The sequence below is a fragment of the Prionailurus bengalensis genome, chromosome C1 (genome assembly GCF_016509475.1).
Source record: "Prionailurus bengalensis isolate Pbe53 chromosome C1, Fcat_Pben_1.1_paternal_pri, whole genome shotgun sequence".
In the NCBI taxonomy this organism is placed as follows: domain Eukaryota; kingdom Metazoa; phylum Chordata; class Mammalia; order Carnivora; family Felidae; genus Prionailurus; species Prionailurus bengalensis.
In genome coordinates, this window is record NC_057345.1 from 2,041,693 (window position 1) to 2,058,792 (window position 17,100).

The 17,100-nt window shown below is 65.0% G+C and overlaps 1 protein-coding gene across 3 annotated transcripts in view; it reads right to left on the minus strand.

Annotated features, from left to right (window-relative positions):
• The window catches only part of MEGF6 (multiple EGF like domains 6), an 86,095-nt gene extending 76,482 nt beyond the window's left edge, over positions 1-9,613 (minus strand). For all 3 annotated transcript variants that reach the window (XM_043573601.1, XM_043573600.1, XM_043573599.1), the window contains exons 1-3: positions 9,343-9,613; positions 5,836-5,970; positions 1,329-1,438 (exon numbers count right to left, since the gene is read on the minus strand). In XM_043573601.1, coding sequence (XP_043429536.1) covers positions 1,329-1,438; positions 5,836-5,970; positions 9,343-9,452 — 355 coding nt within the window. In that variant the 5' untranslated portion in view covers positions 9,453-9,613. The remainder of the gene's footprint in view (positions 1-1,328; positions 1,439-5,835; positions 5,971-9,342) is intronic.
• Between the last annotated feature and the right edge of the window lie 7,487 nt (positions 9,614-17,100).

Below are 17,100 nucleotides of genomic sequence, written 5' to 3' on the forward strand. Positions count from 1 at the left end.
CAGGGAGGTGGAGCTGCTTCCTCGCCTCCTCCCTCCTGCTCCCTTCCTGGGGAGAATTATTCATTTCCTCTCCCAGAAAACAGCACCCACCATCCTTCTCTTCCCCTTCTCCAACTGGAGTTCGTGTAAAAACTCTCTGCCCCTGTTCAGCGGCTCCCACGTTCCCCATGTGTGGAGGGGGGCCCAGGGGCAGAGACAGGCTGGAACACGGCCCCCCAAGTCTGGTTCCCATCCCAGCAGAGGGGAGCCGAGACCCCCCAGCCACCGCCGCAGCATGGCCCTGTCCGTCGCCTCACATCAGGGGGCGCCACGGCATTGTTTCAGGGGAGGCCAGGCCTCCGAGGCCACCTCTCTGGGAAGGGACGCGGCCTCCTCTTACCCAGTTACCCCAACTGCCCACCCACCTGTCCCCACACCCTCCTGTGCCCACACCTACCTGCTGGCCCACCTGTCCCCACACCCTCCTGTGCCCACACCCACCTGCTGGCCCAACTGTCCCCGCACACACCTGTCCCCACACCCTCCGGTGCCCACACCCACCTGCTGGCCCAACTGTCCCCGCACACACCTGTCCCCACACCCTCCGGTGCCCACACCCACCTGCCGGCCCACCTGTGCCCACACCCACAGGCCAGGAACGGCTTCCCAAATACCCTCTGCCGCCAGACTCCACAGCTGTGACCCCCCTTCCTTTCGAGAAGCAGAGGCATCACAGTGAGGCTCTCGTGTGCTGACACACGGGCTCCCCGTCCCTCCTGCGTCGATCAGGACCCCCTCTCTCTGAGGGAGGCAGTGACAAACCTCCACCAGGCACCTGGGGAGTCTGAGGCCCATGGCTCTAGGACGGGAGGCAGGACAAGAGCTGCCGTCTCGAATGTCCACAGAGGCCGGGGGCCACCGCCCAGCCCCGGGCCCTCCTGGGAACACAGGCCCACAAGACCCAAGAGCAGGGGTGTGGGCTGGCTCCGTGACAGGGCCCTGAAGAGGTTCCTGAGCCCACACACACCACCGCGTGGTCCCGGGGCTGCCCTCAGACCCCTCTCCCAGATGCCAGGCCCTGGCCGACAGCCCCTCACCCTCCGCTCGGAGCCCCCACCAGCCCCAGCCCTCTTTCCTTGGCCCCCGCCCGCATCAGCCTACGGAGCTCACCACTCCTCTTCTATTATTCTGTTCTACAGCCTGGGTGGGGGGCAGAGTGGGGAACTCTCACGCTGTGAGAAGTGCCACCAAGTGCAGAGACAGGGTCTCTACCCCCACCGCTGGAGGACGATCCCTTCAGACGCGGCCTCTTCTGAGGCACAGATTTAGTGCTGGGGGAGGACACTCACGGGAGAGGCAGCCCTGGTCACCGGGCTGCTGGCTCCACCCGGGGCAGCACCTGAACACGGTCTGCGCCTCCATGGCATACACCTGCCTGTGGCCCGTGTAGTAGATGGTTCTAGAAAAGAAGGGAGAAGGGAAACGTTTACCGTGGAGACACAGCTCTGGCGGCACGTCCCGCTGCTTTTGGCTCTCGCCCACCCACCCCTCCCCACACTGACTCCCCGACTGTTCCCTTCAGGTCCAGGCTCCGAGGTGGGGGGAAGGTCTGTGAGCCACACCCGCACGAAGAGGGGCAGCAGGGCACACGTGGCTGCCCTGGAGCCAGGACCAATGGCCCCGGCCAGCTCCGCCCGTGGGGCTGCTGCCCCCTTCCCTCTCCGCCCCTGCTGGGGCCCAGCTCCAAGCCAGCGTCAGGACGGGCATAGCATCCCACGTCTGGCCCCAGGCCAGGTTTGAGGCCTTCGGGGTCAGACTCGAAATGTCCAGCCGAGGACCAAGAGTGGCTTCCAAGGTGCCCAGTGCTAGGCAGGCTGTGCCCTGGATAGTGCCAGTTCAGACCCCAGGCTCCCAGTACACCAGACAGCAGGACCACCCCGAGCGCTCGCGATTTGCGAGGGCCCTCTTCCCCACCTGCGGAGTGGAGGGTTGAGCCGAGGACCCAGGGTGACCGGGAGGACAGCTGTGGACAACAGCAGAGGGGCCAGACTGTGGTCACACACAGCACTGCCGTCAGAGGGGAGCAGGCGGGAGGGACCCTCAGAGGAGACGGGACAGGGCGGCCTGGGTCCAAGGCCGGTTCCTGTTCAGGATGGGGGCAGCTCTCACAAAGGCTGAGCGGAGAGAGACAGAGCCCCAAGCAGGAGCTGGGAGGGGGTCCACGCTGGAAGGAGGCACCGGGGTCTGGCCAGTCTGGGGCCTGGCACGGGCAGTGCCCATAGGAGGGCGTTGACTAAACCAGAAAGAGACCAGCTCCCCTGGAGGCTGCCCCAGGCCACCTGCAGCCCCAGGACCTTTGGGGCCACCCTCTGCATGGCGGGCTGGCCAACCCCAGCCTCCACCCTGCTTCTCTGCACAGCAGCAGGCCCCACAGGGTGGCCTTGGAGGAGCAGTGGTCAAGGGGTCCACCTCCCACGGTCCTGGGACTCGCCCCGCGGCCTTGACCTTGGAGCCGCAGCCAGGGTGGGGGGCAGAAGTGCCTTGGTCCCACATCGCCCACACAGCCCCCCGTCTCAGTGGCACCCCACAGCCCCAGGCTCCTACATCCTGGCTCCACTTCTGCCGGGCCTCAGCCTTCGGAAGGGTCTCTGCCATTCCGGAAAGCTCCATTCCCCCTTGTTCAGAGTGAGTTACAACGGATTCTCCCTCCTCATCCCTGCCCCGCCCACCTCCACCCTTACCCGGTGACGGTCAGCCAGACGGACAGCTAACTGCCCCAGCCCGGCCTCTCTTTTCTCACCTAGAGGCGAAGACTGCTGACCTTATTTGAAAGCAGGGTCTTTCCCAATGGAAACAAACTGAGAGGAGCCCGTACTGACTTCGGGTGGGCTTGCAGTCCAAGGACTGATGTCCTCGGAAGACAGGGAACGGTCACAGACACACCGTTGGAGGGCCACGTGACCACCGCGGCAGAGACTGGGGAGAGGCAGGTGTGAGCCAGGACACGGCCACCACCAGGGCCCGGGGCAGGGAGAGGCCTGGGACAGAAGGAACCAGCTGTGCCCACACCTGGGTCTCAGGCCCCCAGGCAGAGAACACTGAAGCCCCGCCCCCACAGTCTGTCACAACCTGTTACAGCAGCAACAGGAAACTAACGCGGGACCGGGAGCTCAGCCCCTGTCCTTGGCTGTGAGGTCCTTGTGTCCACGGGACAGGACTGGTCACAGGTCATGGGGAGGTGGGCAGGAAGGCTGGGGAAGAGGGACAGAGAGCGGAGTAACAGAACAAAAGGAAGGGGGTGACCCGAGGCCACCCCTGCCCCACCGCTGTCTGTTGGAAAGGTGACCGGGGCTCGTCCAACAGCCATGGGGTCAAGGACCCTTGAGCCCCGGGAGTGGCCCGAGGGCCCGGCCTGCCCTTTCCAGGTGAGCAAACACCCTCCTGCCTGCTGGGGCTTGGCCGCAGGGAGCCGTGGGAAACCCACGGCCACCCTGGGGACCAGGACCCCACCAACAAGGCAGGCCACTTCCCGGAAGCGTGAGTTCATGTGCCCGCTGCACACAGCAGCTCAGGAGAGCTTTGCAAAACATCACTTCGGCAGGACATGAAACCGCTTGCCTGGAGAGACACCGACCGCAGCAGTGGACGGCTCTTGGCAGAGCAAACGGTGTTCGGGCCCTTCCGCCGTAAATATTTATCCCTCTCCCGGGGCTACGTGCTGCTGCGCGCGGTCGCCAGGAGAACGGAGCCGGCCGGCCCATCTGCCACCTCCCTGCGCCCCCGCCCTTGGGAGTTAGAGACCCCTGCGACACAGCTGGTGGGCCTACTGCCCCGTCGCTCCCCTGCAGCCCACACGGGACACCCCACGTGGGCTCTGGCCACCGCCGGGGAGCTGGCTTAGGGCAGGGCCAGGGGCGACAGGGGGTGCGGGGTCGGGCGGGCCTGGAGGGAAGGGTTCTGGGAGGGCTCCGGGCTCCTCCAAGCACCCTTTCCCTCCCTCCTCCCCCTGCACAGGCCACACCCCCCAAAGGGCAGGGGAGTGTGGAGGGGCAGGGCAGGGGAGGGGAGCCCCTCCCCCTGGCACAGCCTGAGCTGGCTGGTGGTTTGTCGGGGAGACCCTCCTGATGCGCCAGGAGCTGGCAGATGGGGAAAGGGGGCCAGGGGGCAGGGCCGGCCACCCAGGCAAGCTGGGGCCCCTGTGCGTTCCTGAAGGATGAAGGGGACCGTGCCTGGCAGAGGCCACAGCCTCGACGGCCACTGGAGAAACGTCCGCACGAGGCGTGTGGGCAACTGCCCCCAGACAGCACGTGGGGCTCGGCTGTGGCACCGCGGGAGGGGACACACCCACTACGGCGCAGCAGGCGCCCCACAGAAGGGAAGCGGTTAGCACAGGTCGCAGAAACCCTACAGGACACAGAGGTGGTAAGACAGCTCTCATCCACGTGGGGTGGAGGACCATGGGGGGAGCAGCCCACGTGGCTGCATTCCAGGCCAGGCACCCCCACCCCCCGCAGGCCAGGGGCCCAAACTGCCCCAGCCCCATCACCTCAAGCTGGGCCAGGAGAGGATGCCAGGAACCGGTTCCGCACGTGGCCCCTCCTGAGCCTTCCCAGGAGACCCCCACACAGAACACAGACCACTCCCCACTCCCTGGCAGGAAACGTGGCAGAGACCCATGGCCCCGGCCCCACGTGACCGGGCAGCAAGGCCCTCGCAGACAGTGGGACTTTCCTCCCAGGGCCCCAGATGCTCCGCCAGGAGACTGAAGGTGCCCGGATGCTCCCGCCCCTACCCAAGCCAGCCTGGGGACCAGCGACAGGGAAATCGGGGAACTGTCCGCCCTGGGGGCTCCCTCAGCACACACGTAGGCCCCCCCCCCACGCTCCAGCCCTGGGACCACGGGGCCCCTGGCAGCTTCTAGAAACAGCACCTCTCCCCACGGGTCGTCGTGGGGACACGGCTGACGTGACCTCATTCCTGATCTGTGAATGGTGGTGGCCGCACACAGGAGGAGGCCCGGAGGACCGCACAGAGCACACCTCTGGGGGCAGCAGGAGGGCAGACATCTTCCTTCTGCCCCCGGTTCCCAGCGTCGACGCCCCTGACCTTTGGGCAGGACCCTCCGTGGCTGAGGGGCCACCCTACGCCCCACGGCACGGGCAGCGGCATCCCTACCCCCGCCCGCTGGCTATGGCGCCCACCCTCGGCGCACCTGGCACAAGGGACACTGCCCTCAGAGACCACCAAGGGTCCGCGGAGAGAGCTGGCACCCCACACGGATGATGCCACGCAGGCGACCCTCGAAGGCCACGCTGCGAAGCTGGACGCCACACCCCACGTGAGGGCCGCTCCCACCTTCCCTGCACCTAATGGGGGAGCTGCCCGAGCTGAGGCCCCCCCCACCATCCGGCTCTGCAGTCGGGCAGATTCCAGAGAGAGGAGAGGTATGCAAAGGCACTCCTTAATTTGATTTTGAAATAAAATCTTGAGCAAGAAAAGGTTTGGCACTGGCTCCCCCGGGGAACGAGGCCCAGGGCTCGGCCGAAGCAGCTCCCACAGGGCACTCAGCGGGCCGGGCACCCCACTCTTCCCCTCTCGTGTGGCCAGCCACTGCCCCCAGCACCCCGCCTCGGCCACAGGACTCCGTCCTCCTCAGAGCACCCTCCCAGAGTTCCCTCCTCCCTGCGGGGCCCACTGAGCAGCAATGCTCCGTCTGTGAGCTGCCCTCCGGGGTGGGAAAAGCTTTGGCATCAGGCGCAGGGCAGCGGGAAGGGGTGTGGACGGCCCTGGGACCAGGAGAGCCCCCCCCCACCCGGCCGCCCGCTCGCACACCGGACCTGGGGCCCCCGCACATACCTCCGCTCGTGGCTGACGCACCACGCCTGCCGCCCGCAGCCCGGCTTCCACACGGGCACGGTTCGGCTGAAAGCCTGCACACAGGGCTGGGTTCGGCCCACCAGGGTCAGCTCCTGCTCGGCGCACACGTGCGGCCTGGGACAGAGGACAGATGGTCAGTAGGCCCCAGTCCAGGGCGTGGAGCCACCAGGGGTGGGGTGCACAGCAGGGCCAGGCCCCGCGGTGCCCGTCCCAGGCCTGCGGCAGGGCCAGGCTCGAGGTGTGGGAAGAGGACGAGGAGGGACGGCCACAGGGCCACATCCTGCAGACACCCTGCAGGGGCCCCATACCACCCACAGGACTATTGTAGCTTTGCCTGGACAACAGGGGCCTGAGGGTCAGCGGGAACAGTGACACGGCCCCCGCGTCCGTGTGACTCCCTTCCTAGGCCCCCACCTCCCAGCCATCCTGGCCTCAGAGATGTCCCCTGAGCTGCCCCCGCTGGGCACACGGAGTTCGCTCCAGGTGGGACAAAGTGTGGAAGGCGGGGAGCCTCCAGGGAGCGTGGAAGGGGTGCAAGGCGGAGCCCTCTGATGTCAGTGGCTCCCCAGTGCCCTTGACCCCCCCCGCCCCCAAATAAGGACAGGAGGGTGCCTCGCTCGGGAAGGAGGTGGTTATAGAGAAGGGGCCTGGGAGGTGGGGGGAGGGGCAGCTGCCCCAGCCAGACACAGGCAAATTTCAAATTTCGGGAGACAAGGCACAAAGTTTTTGAGGCCAGCCAGATTCCACAGCCTCCGAGGAAGGGGATGGGGGGTGGGCTCGCCTCTCCCGTGGACACCCTCAGGGTCACACAACCCTGTGGGCTCACTCCCACGGGCCACCCTCCCATCCCCTAGTCACCTGCGTGACTTCTCCCGAGGCCCGTGGGCCTGGGCTCCCCCTCCGGCTCTGCTGCTCCCTCCACAGCCCCCCAAAACAGTCCCCGCTCTGCTGGCTGCCCACTGGCCTCCCGGGGACGGGGGGTGAGCGCGGCACCGATCCCCTCCGGGGAGTTCCCAGCCCTTCAGAAGCACAGCTTGGGCCAACTTTTCCATCTTCAGGGCGGAGGAGGTGGGATGGGGGAGGGAACGGACATAGAGACGAAGTGTCAGCCCAAGTGGCAGGACAGTCACAGGCCTGTCCTTGCAGTTGGCTCCTGGTTCCCATCTGGAGAGGCAAGGCAATTCCCAGACTACAAAGCAAACGGTTCCGTGGGACATCTGCCCCCGGGCAGAGAGGGGCTCCTGGGGGCCGGCGCCTCAGCCCAGAGCCGAGGAGAAGGTGGGCACGTGAGCCGTCCCTTTGGGGCAGGCGGTTCCAGGCCAGCAGGCCCCAGGATGATGGCCCCAGGGTGAGGAGACAGGAAGGGGAAAAGCAGGCGGGGAGGGAGAGGCAGGCAGCCCCGCCCAGCTGGCGAAGCCGGGCTGCGTGCACACCCTTGTGCAGGAGGAGGGCTAGGCTCCCCAGAAGCGTCTCGGTCATGTCTGTCTTTACAAGCTCCCCTTTTGAAGCCCAGGGTGGGCCTCCGAACACACGTCCCCCTGGACCAGGCGCAACCCTTGAACTTGGAAGCCTGCAGGCTCAGCCCTGGGCCGGTTGGAGCTCCAGTGTAGGGGACACTGTCTCCCCATCCCCAGACCCCACCAGCAGCCCTGGGCCAGCCCTGTGTGTAGTGAGCGGTCACTCCAGGCCCCGGGAAGATAAGCCAACCATTCTTCCAGCAGAAATGCACTTAGAGGCATAAATAAATAAATAAATAAATAAAGACATGTTGTAGGGTTTTCAGTCTGGACACGGTCGGCCAGCGGGAACCCAAGAACCAGCCACAAGCTCCCACACGTCCACAAAGGCCACCCTGGGCCACGGGTCAGTGGGACCCCTACTCCACGGCACCCCTCTTCTCTTTGTCTCCCCCAGAGGCCCACCAGGAAAACCAGTCACAGACAGTGGGGAGGCCTGTGCAGGGCCCTACGGGCTCATCAGACCTCCCCCAGGGGAAGGGGGCAGGGGGCACAGGACCAGCGAGGACAAAGCACTTTCAGGGACCCCGGCTGTTCTCTTGGCCCCCTCCCCTGCTCCTCTGGGGCACAAGGAGCAAAAAGCAAATTCTGGCACCCAGAGCCCACCGGCTTCCAGCACTCCGGGGCCTAGCAGAAAGCTATCCCCTGTTCAGCTGGCCAGCGGAGCTCAATGCTGCCTAGCAGCAGGTGCCTCAGAGACAATCAGAGACAATGGGGCTGTGGAAGGTGTACCCCGAGGTGTCACAGAACTCAGTCTGCCCAGGGCCATCTGAGAACAGAAGCCTAGCCAAGAAACAGGGACACAGGCCCCCATAGGGGAAGCCACCCCTGACATGTGGGAGGCTCCCTGAGGAGGGGGAAGGGGAGGAAGAGACAGGGTAGAGGAGGCTTTGGGGAAAAGCAGGAAGCAGAAAGAGGTCTCCTGCGACCCACTGCTTGCCCCAGAGTGGCCAGAGCCTTCCCGGAGCCCTAGGTGACATGCCAACCAGGGTCAGGGGCCGCCCGCCGCTGTGATAATCCCTTCTGAGCCTGCAGCTTCCCTTGGACAAATGAACTCACTGGGATCACAGGAAAGAAAAATGTCCAGCAGAAGTCATGCAGAGTCGGGACTCAGGCCACTCACATTTCTGGATGCAAAGGCCACAAGGAAATCTTCCTGCCTGGGGCAAAGCAAGACCCAGGGTGGGGGATGGGGGTCCTGGGGCACCGACTTGCCCTGCCCCCCAGCTCTGCCCCACCAGGTGCACTGGGCCCTCTGGGCGAGTGCCGGGCAGGGGTCCCTAACCCGGGCCGGGCCACTGGCCTGCCCCTTTGCAGCACCCTGCAGGAGCCCCAGGCTGGGGGCCCCCAGCAGGCACCTCCCCTCCTCCCCCTCCTCTCTGGCTCACTTTGGCACCAGCCGTCCTGGGAGGCCAACACGGGATGGATCTGCCCGTTAAGAGAGACCGCTAAACGGCCCGTTGGGGAATCATCTTTCAAAACTGAATTCATCTCCGCTGGCTCCCGGACCCTCTCTTCCTGCCCATTCTGGTGCTGAATTCCTTCTGTCTCTCAGCCCCAGCACGCACGTGTTTAACACATAAACCACGTCCAGCCACCACCACTACCGCCCCCCCCCCCCGCCGCGTCTGGGCGCTCCCCGCCCCTGCACAGGCCCCCCAGGCCCCCGGAGGCAGCTTTGGAAGGAAGTGAGAAGGGGCTGCTTCCTTCCTGCTCGCTAGCCAGACCCTGCCCACGAGGACCCCGACTGGAGCGCGGCGTCTGCCAGAGCGCGCGGTCGCACATGACGGAGTGGAGGGTCACCGACAGGGTAAGGGGAGGAGGAGGTGGCCCCGCCACGGAAGCGCCCCTAGACCCAAGCCCCGACCCCCGTGTCTTAACCACTCCCTCCCCAGGGGCGGCAAAGAGCCCAACTTTGTCAGGGCCCCAGGGACAAAGCTGCTCAGGGGCCCGGGGCTCCGCTACTCACATGCCGGGCTGCAGGCGGGGCAGGGCGCCCGCCGGACCCGCGGGGAGCAGCAGCACCAGGGCCAGGGCCACCGCGCGCCCCGCCGCCGTCGCCTCCGGAAGGACAGGCATCGCGCCCGCCGCCCCGCGCCGGCTCCCTCCTGCGACCCCCAGCTCACTGGACGTCCCGGCGGACCCTCGGAGCCGCCGCCCGCACGTGCGCCATGGCCGGGGACGCGCGGGACGCAGCCGCAGGTGCGGAGGGACCGGCTTCCCGCCCGGCCGGCGCCCGCTTCGCGCGACACTGCGCGCTCGGCCCCGGCGCCAGAGGCCGGCCCGCCTTTGCCACGCCCCCGGCCCCGACCCCCGCCCCGGCCCCGCCCACCGCCCGGCCCCGCCCCCAACCCTCCTCGGGTCCTCGCCGCGAGCCTCGCGCGCTCGGCTGCTCCGAGGCCGCCGGGTCTAGATGCCCTGCGAGCGAGTGGTCACCACCTCCGGCGGACCTTGGGCCCAGGCGCCCATCTCTGGGGGAGCCCTCCGCCCTCCCTCCGCCCTCCCTCCGTCCCTCTTAAGTCTCTGCGGACGCTCGGTCCGTTGTCACCGGCTGCCCTCTCCCCTCCCTTGCCGGGCCGGGGGCAAGGGGGTGGGGGGTAACGGCCCTCCCCGTGCCTCTGGGTGCTCCCCCTTGGGCACCCGCGTCGCGGATCACCGACCACCCCCTGGGCATTTTTACCCTTGTTCTGTGCAGGGCGTTCTTGGCCCCTGGCCTGAAGCGGGCGAGCCGGCCAGGGCAGGAGCCACCCTCCGGAGACCCTGCTTCTCGCCAGTGTAACCTGGTTGGGGCGGCTGCCTGGCTTAGTCAGTAGAGCCTGCGCCTCTTGATCTTGGGGTCCTGAGTGCAAGCCCCAGGCTGGGCGTAGAGGTAACTTAAATGAAGCTGGGTGGGGTTTGGAATTCACTTACTCCAGGGGTGACGACTAGGTGCTCCAGGGTCCAGGGGCTCGTGGGGGTCCCTGGGGTGGAAACAACCCCCTCCGGAGGTTTTTGAAAAGCAGGGGAAGGTGCAGCCTGGGTAGGACCTGAGGAGTGGCCGGGACTTAGGACCCGCTAGCCACCCGTGTGCCCAGCCCAGCTGCAGAGGCCCACGGGTGGTCAGGCTCACTTCCGAAGCTGGCAGGCCTCTTTCTTGGGGTTTTCGTCCTTGCCACTTCCCGTGGTCTGGGTGACTGGCCCTCGCCTCGCCCTCCTACAAAGCGCAGGAACTCCTGGCTGGGAGGGGCTTGGGAGACAGGGACCCCCAGCTGTCCAGGAGCAGTGGAGATGTGGCAGTGCCCCCGCCCCCCGCCGAGGATCTGAGCCCTCCACACCACCTGGAGGGTTATAGTCATCGGGCCGAGACGGTAGATGGGGAAACCGAGGTCAGAGTGGGGAGCAGCACCCCCAAGTCACCCAGCTTGTAAACTGCAGGTCTGAGAATGGAACACAGGGTCTGGCTCTGGGGACCTTTGGTAAACGCCCTACTCTGCGGCTGTGAACCTAAGAAGAGCTCTAAAGCACATGGGGTAGGTGGAGGTCCCGCAAATCTGACTGCCCCACGGGGGTGTCCCAGTCTATCCAGCTGCCGGAACAGAGCACCGCAGACCCAGCAGGGTGAACAACGGACATCCCCCACCACAGCCCCGCCGCCCCGTTCTGGAGACGGGAAGTCCAAGATCAAGGTGCCGGCCACTGGTGCCAGGAGAGCACCCTCCTGGCTTGCGGACGGCTGCCCGCTCTCGAAGTTCTCACTCGGCAGAGGGGGGCGGCCAGGAGAGAAGGCTCTGTTGTCTCTTCCTCTTCTTAGAAGGCACCAGCCCTATAGGGCCCCACCCTTATGACCTCATTTACCTTAACTACCTCCTGAAAGGCCCTGTTCCAATACAGGCACACTGGGATTTAGGGCTTCGACTTGTGAATTTGGGAGGGGCACAGTTCCGTCCATAGCTGGGTGATTTCACTGTCTTTGGAGACCCCCGCACCCCCACCTGTCCCCTCTGCCCAGCCCGGAGGCAGAGGGCGTGCTCGGCTCTGGGAGGGGATGCGGGAAATCAGCACCATAGCTGGTTGGAGCCAGAGACGGGGGAATCCTGTAGATACACAAACTATGGCAACTGGAACCCCACGCCAAATATTTTTGCCACGTCTGCGGGAAGTCTTTGGGTAGCCAGCTCTGAAGTTCATTTCTAAACCTCCTCATGTGCCCCGAAAGAGAAGCAAAACCAAAGAAGCAATCCACTCAAGCGTGGCGGGTAGGACGGAGACTCTGGGGCAGGTGCTGGCCAGCTACGTTCCCCTGGACCGGCCCTGTGCCTTGTGCGTGGCCCTGGACACCGTCCTTCTGTTCTTCCATCCTCACGCGTGAACCAGAAGCAACAGAGAGGCACCTCCGGAGTTGGTGCCCGCCGAGCCTTGGATCCTACTGCTTGGTGAATGGACAGGCCTGGCCCACACCGCACTGCAGCCGCTCTCTTCTCCCACCCCCGGGGCGGGACGCAGCATCCGGAAAGGGGTCACCAGGGTGTTTGAGGTCACCTGCCACACCGAGAGCAAAAATCTGCCTATTCACGCAAAGCACCAGGTGTTGGGGGACAGCGGTACCGTGGGCTGAACTGTGTCTCCAAAAAGATACAGCCACGTCCTATCCCCCAGTACCTGCACATGTGACTGGATCTGGGGAGAGGGTCTTTGCCGATGTGATTAAAGATGTCAGGATGAAATCACCCTGGACTTATGGCGGCCCTAAACCCACGGACAGGTGTCCTTATGGAGAATGGAGGGAGAGTTGGGACACACAGACAGACAAGGAGAAGGCCATATGGCCTCAGGGAGGCAGAGGTCCGGCCGTGTGCCTGCAGGTGAAGGAAGGGCAGAGGCGGCCACCGAGCCCTGGAAGCGAGGAAGCAGAGAGGCCTGGACAGGTGTCCCTCAGTGCCAGAGGGATTTCAGGTTTCCGGCCTCCAAAGAAGGAGGAGAGAAGAATGGGCTGCTGTTTTAGCCACCCAGCCTGCGGATTTCTTCTGTCAGCCCAGGAAGCCAGCAGCCATGGCGAGGCCGACCAGCACCTTCCCCTGGGGCTCCTGGCCGAGAGGGGAGCTGGCCATCCTGGGGACTCGCGGAGGGCCCCTCCCTCCAGACATCGCAGCAGCACGTGGACACTGAGCGAGCAGAGGCTCCCTGGGGAAGCCGAGTGTGGGAGATGCGGAGTTTGTTGCTGGACACGCTTTCTGCGGGGTGGCCCTTGCGTTTCTTAGAAACAAGGCGGTGTGCGTCCCCCTCGCCAGCTGTGCCGGCCAGAACCGGGGCTGACGCTCCAGTCCTTGACAGTGTGCATTCCGAGATCTCCTGGCCCCCAACCTAGCCTGCTGTCCCCAGCACCCTCCTGGCTGCAGCTCGCCCAAGGGAAGCACATCAAAGCTTGACCTCCTCATGGATCCCACCGTGGCTGCAGCTCCTTTCACGTGTGGAGAGAGACCTCGGGGCACCTGGACCCAGCAAGGTGGGCGGCCTGGTGGAGCCAGAGAAAAACCCCCATTCTGGCCGAGACATTCAGAATGTGTGACAAAGTCACCATGAAAACAACTCAGCTTTTAGAAACTGCAGGAGAACACTCCCTTTCCAATTCTCCAAATCCTGCTTGCCTTAAAGCCATCATGTTTTGGGGCGCCTGGGTGGCTCAGTCAGTTAGGCGTGTGACTCTTGATTTCGGCCCAGGTCGTGATCTCACGGTTTGTGAGTTTGAACCCTGAGTCAGGATCCGCACTGACAGTGCGGAGCCTGCTTGGGATTCTCTCTCTCCCTCTCTCTCTCTTTCTGCCCCTTCCCCAATTTCTCTCTCTCTCTCTCTCTCTCTCTCTCTCTCTCTCTCTCTCTTTCTCCCCCGCTCTCTCTCTTTCCCTCTCCCTCCCTCTCTCTCTCTCTCAAAATAAATAAACAATTATTTTTAAAAAGCCACATTTGGAAGCCTGCCCTCTTGGTCCCTAGCCCCCCATCCTCTGGGAAGGGTGTTTCTCTGTCCACGTAGTCCCTGCTTCCGCCGTGACCCGCCCAAGTCAAAGATTAAGGGCCGTCTCTGCGACATAACATCTGATAGCTCTCAGGCGGATCCCTAGGGACCACAACAGCCTCCCAGCGCTACGCAGCCTCGGATGCAGCTCTGGTCCCTTTGGGGAGGGAGAGGTCTCGCCCAGAGTGCACTGTCTCTGGAAGACGAGCTCGGCCCACAGCCCCTGCAGTCGGGAATATTCTCTGGGCTACGCACTAGCCTCCAACAGTCCAGCTCTGAGCTCCCACCCTTGGGGCTCCCATGCGGTACGTGCCTGGCCCCTCGTGCCCCTGACCGCCGCTTCCATCAGAGGCGGATTTCGTAAAACCCTAAACCACAACATCGGGAAGATAAGGTAAGCATCCACACTCCCCTGTCCTCCGAGGGAAGAGAAGACAAACTGGTTTCATCTCACGCCACGCACTGTGCGAGGCGCCCCGGTTCGAAGGCCCCGTGTGGCCACTCTGCCACCTGCTGACGGGAGGGGAGCAGCCTGTCAAAGTCCCTGGAAAGAAGTCTCGCACGCCCAGGGGGACCCGGCCGGGAGCCGCTTTCCCCTGCCCGATGCCCAGCGTGCACACGTGTGTGGAGAGAGCGTTTCTGTCGGGGCCTGGTCGCCGTGTGCACACATACTGCCCATCTGCCCCGGCAGACTGTGTCCCCCGAACAGATATGTTCAAGTCCTGACCCCGCTCCCGCGAGTGCGGCCTCGTTTGGAGATAGGGTCTCTGCAGATACAGCAGGTCAAGATGAGGGCATGGGGTGAGTTCTTGTCCAAAGAGACACACAGGATACGGGGGACACGGCCATGTGACAACAGATGCAAAGGTTGTGGGCATGAGGTCCCAGGCGGAGGGACACCGAGGACTGCCAGCCACAGCCAGACGCTGGAGAGGCCAGGGCGGTTTCCATACAGGCTTCAGGAGGAGCGGAGCCCTGCAGACACGCCAGCCTCGGGCCTCTGGCCTCCAGCACCGGGGACAAGTCCCTGGTGTTCGGGCCCCGGAGTTGGGGGGGGGCGGGGTACTTCCCTGTGGCAGCCTGGGAGCTGGTGCACCAGCCGATGCTATTTGTCACCTACCACGACACGCACACATCATCTCTCGTCATTTCCGCAACTTGCGGGCCTACTGGGTGCCCCCCACACCCACCCGAGGCTCGGGCACCAGGCCAGCATCCTCCTCTTCCTCCCGTCCATTGCTGCCGCCATCCTGGGGACCTCAGGACCCACCCATCTGACGGGTCCCGGGCCCCTGCCTGCCCAGTCTTTCATGCCAACACAGCGGCAACCGGTCCCAAGACAGAGACTGGGGCTGGCCACCACACAGAGCGTCCTGTCTGTGGCATCTCGCTGCCAGCACCCACCCGTGGGCCACAGCGCCCGGACGCCCAGCTCTTTCTCTCCCTACACCGACACGCTCCCTCCGGGCTCTGGCTCTTCGTACCTCCCTCTGTTGGGTGGCTACCTGGCCCCCCGTACGCAGAGGGCAGGGGGACCCCAAAGAAAGAGGCAGATGCTCCCGGCTGGTGATCGGTGGGCAGCAGGTGTGATAAGCTACTTACGAGGCTGGTCTTGGACGCCGCAGGCCGAGGGGATCCCCGCGCCCACCCGCCAGAATCTCACGACAGAGGCCTCCGCGGGGCTCCCGCTGTGGGAATGAGGGGTCACGGCCCACATCCGGGCGGGGGTGAGGGGCCGGCTCCAGGGTCCGCCGGCGGTCGCGTCCTCTCCGTGACCTCCTCCCACGCCAGGCCCCCGGTGCCCCGTGACCGGCTCTCAGTCTCACAGGCCCCCTCCTCCGCAGCGGGCCCTGCGTGGTCAGCAAGGGGCGGCACTAGCCTGGAGGGGGCTCGTTCGGTGGCTTTCTGGCTCCACTGGGGGCAGAGGCCACAGCAAAAGTGCGGGCACATGCAGGAGAAAACGCACATCGGGACGGGAATTCCCAAAATAAGTGACGGTTTTTTCCACCAAGAGCCCCATGATCGGACCCGCTGGTTTATGAGATGCCCTGGGCTGGGGCTCAGACGGTTCAGGGCGCTGCCCTGTGTCCTCAGTGTGACTTAATAAAGATGCCCTAGCAGACTCCTCGGGTCTGAACACACAACTCCTCGAGAGGCAGGAGGCGAGTCCAAGGCCATCCTGTATCCTGTTCCGGAGCGCGGCTCTCCCATCAGGGACCCTGCAGTGCTCGGTGAGGACTCGCTTTGTCGGCTGTCCCTCACGGCTTGTGGGCGGCTTTGGCGAGGGCCTCTGCGCGCTGTGGCGCCTCCCGGCCCGTAGAGGGCAGACACGGCTCCCGACGACCCGGCCCGTGGGAACAGAAGGAGCACAGCTGGTCTCCGGGTGAAGGAGGTGCTGCACATACGTACGTGTTGGGGGGGGCGGGGCAGCATGGTCAGGTGTGAGGACTGGGCGGGTGGGTGCGCCCGGCCAGGACCCCCCGTTTCACGGTGTGTGTTCCATTCCAGCCACCGTGCGTTTCCACCGGCCCAGCTTGTGCCAGATACTGGGGTCCCAGGGAGACTGGGGGGCCCCCCTCACACATTCCGGAGCCACCCCATCGCAAGCTCAGGCAGACAGCTCCTCTCCCAGGCGTGACGGGCCCAGGGTTCCCGGGAGCGCAACGCGTTGATCCAGGGCCCGGGGGCAACGGCTGCTTCCCGCCAGTTCCACACGGGGCCGGCCGGTGTTGGGTGCCTCTGCAGGGGTCCCCAGGCTGGCCCGTGGGGCACAACAGGCCCTGAAATTGTAAGAACCCGACAGTAACTCCGCGCACTGGCAAGGTGATTACCTGTCGGGGATTAATCTGCGGGTTCCATATCCTATGTTTCCTTCCTACGACCCCTGCTGCTTGGCGGTTAGGGGGGCGGGGGCTCCACATCGTGGCCTTTGAAATGTGACCCCCAATCACCGTCTGTTCGACAAGGGTATCCATCCGTGGTAGTCAGCGGCCCTGATGGTGGCAGCCTGGTTTGCGTGGTGACAGGAGGCCTGGGTTGGGCCAGATGCAGCCTCCGCACGAACCGGGGCTTGTGGGGAGCCTCACTCAGAGGGCGGCACCGGTCTGTCTATAACGTGCCAGTCCCTTACTAGCCGAGGGTTCCGGAGGACGGCCCCAGGCTCCTTGGCCTCCTTGGCATTACGCCACCTCGCCTGGGCACGGTCGTGGCCATTCTTTCTGGGCGCGCCCTCTGCTGGGTCTACTGGGGATCACCTGCTAGGGCTCATCCTCGGGCTGGGGCATCAGCTTCCTGATTGCGCGGGGGCAGGGGGCCCAGTGCCTCCCGAGCCAGGATGCGGAAGACGCTGGTGGACCACCTGAAGCTCTCGTGGCTCAACCCGAACGTCCTTCCACGTATCCTGACCCCACAGAGGCTCATTCACGATCGTCACCCCTCGGCTTCCGAGCCCGAAGGCCCCTCCCTTTCCAACAGCCCGCCAGCACAGAGGGTTAACGGCCAGAACCCACGAGTGGGTCACCAGCCAGACCACGGAGTTCCGCCCAGAGGCGGCTGTGGTTGGTCCCTGTTGCCGTCCACAGGGTGTCACTGTTGGGCTGAATGGTAACCGGTCCGTGTGGACGGATTGCCTCGAACAGACCCATCCGTACAGCGGGCGTCAGCGGGCATCGGGCGGAATCCGTCATCTGTCTCGTTCCCTCCCCGCGGGCTGGCACGGAGGGGGGGCGGGGCATGTGA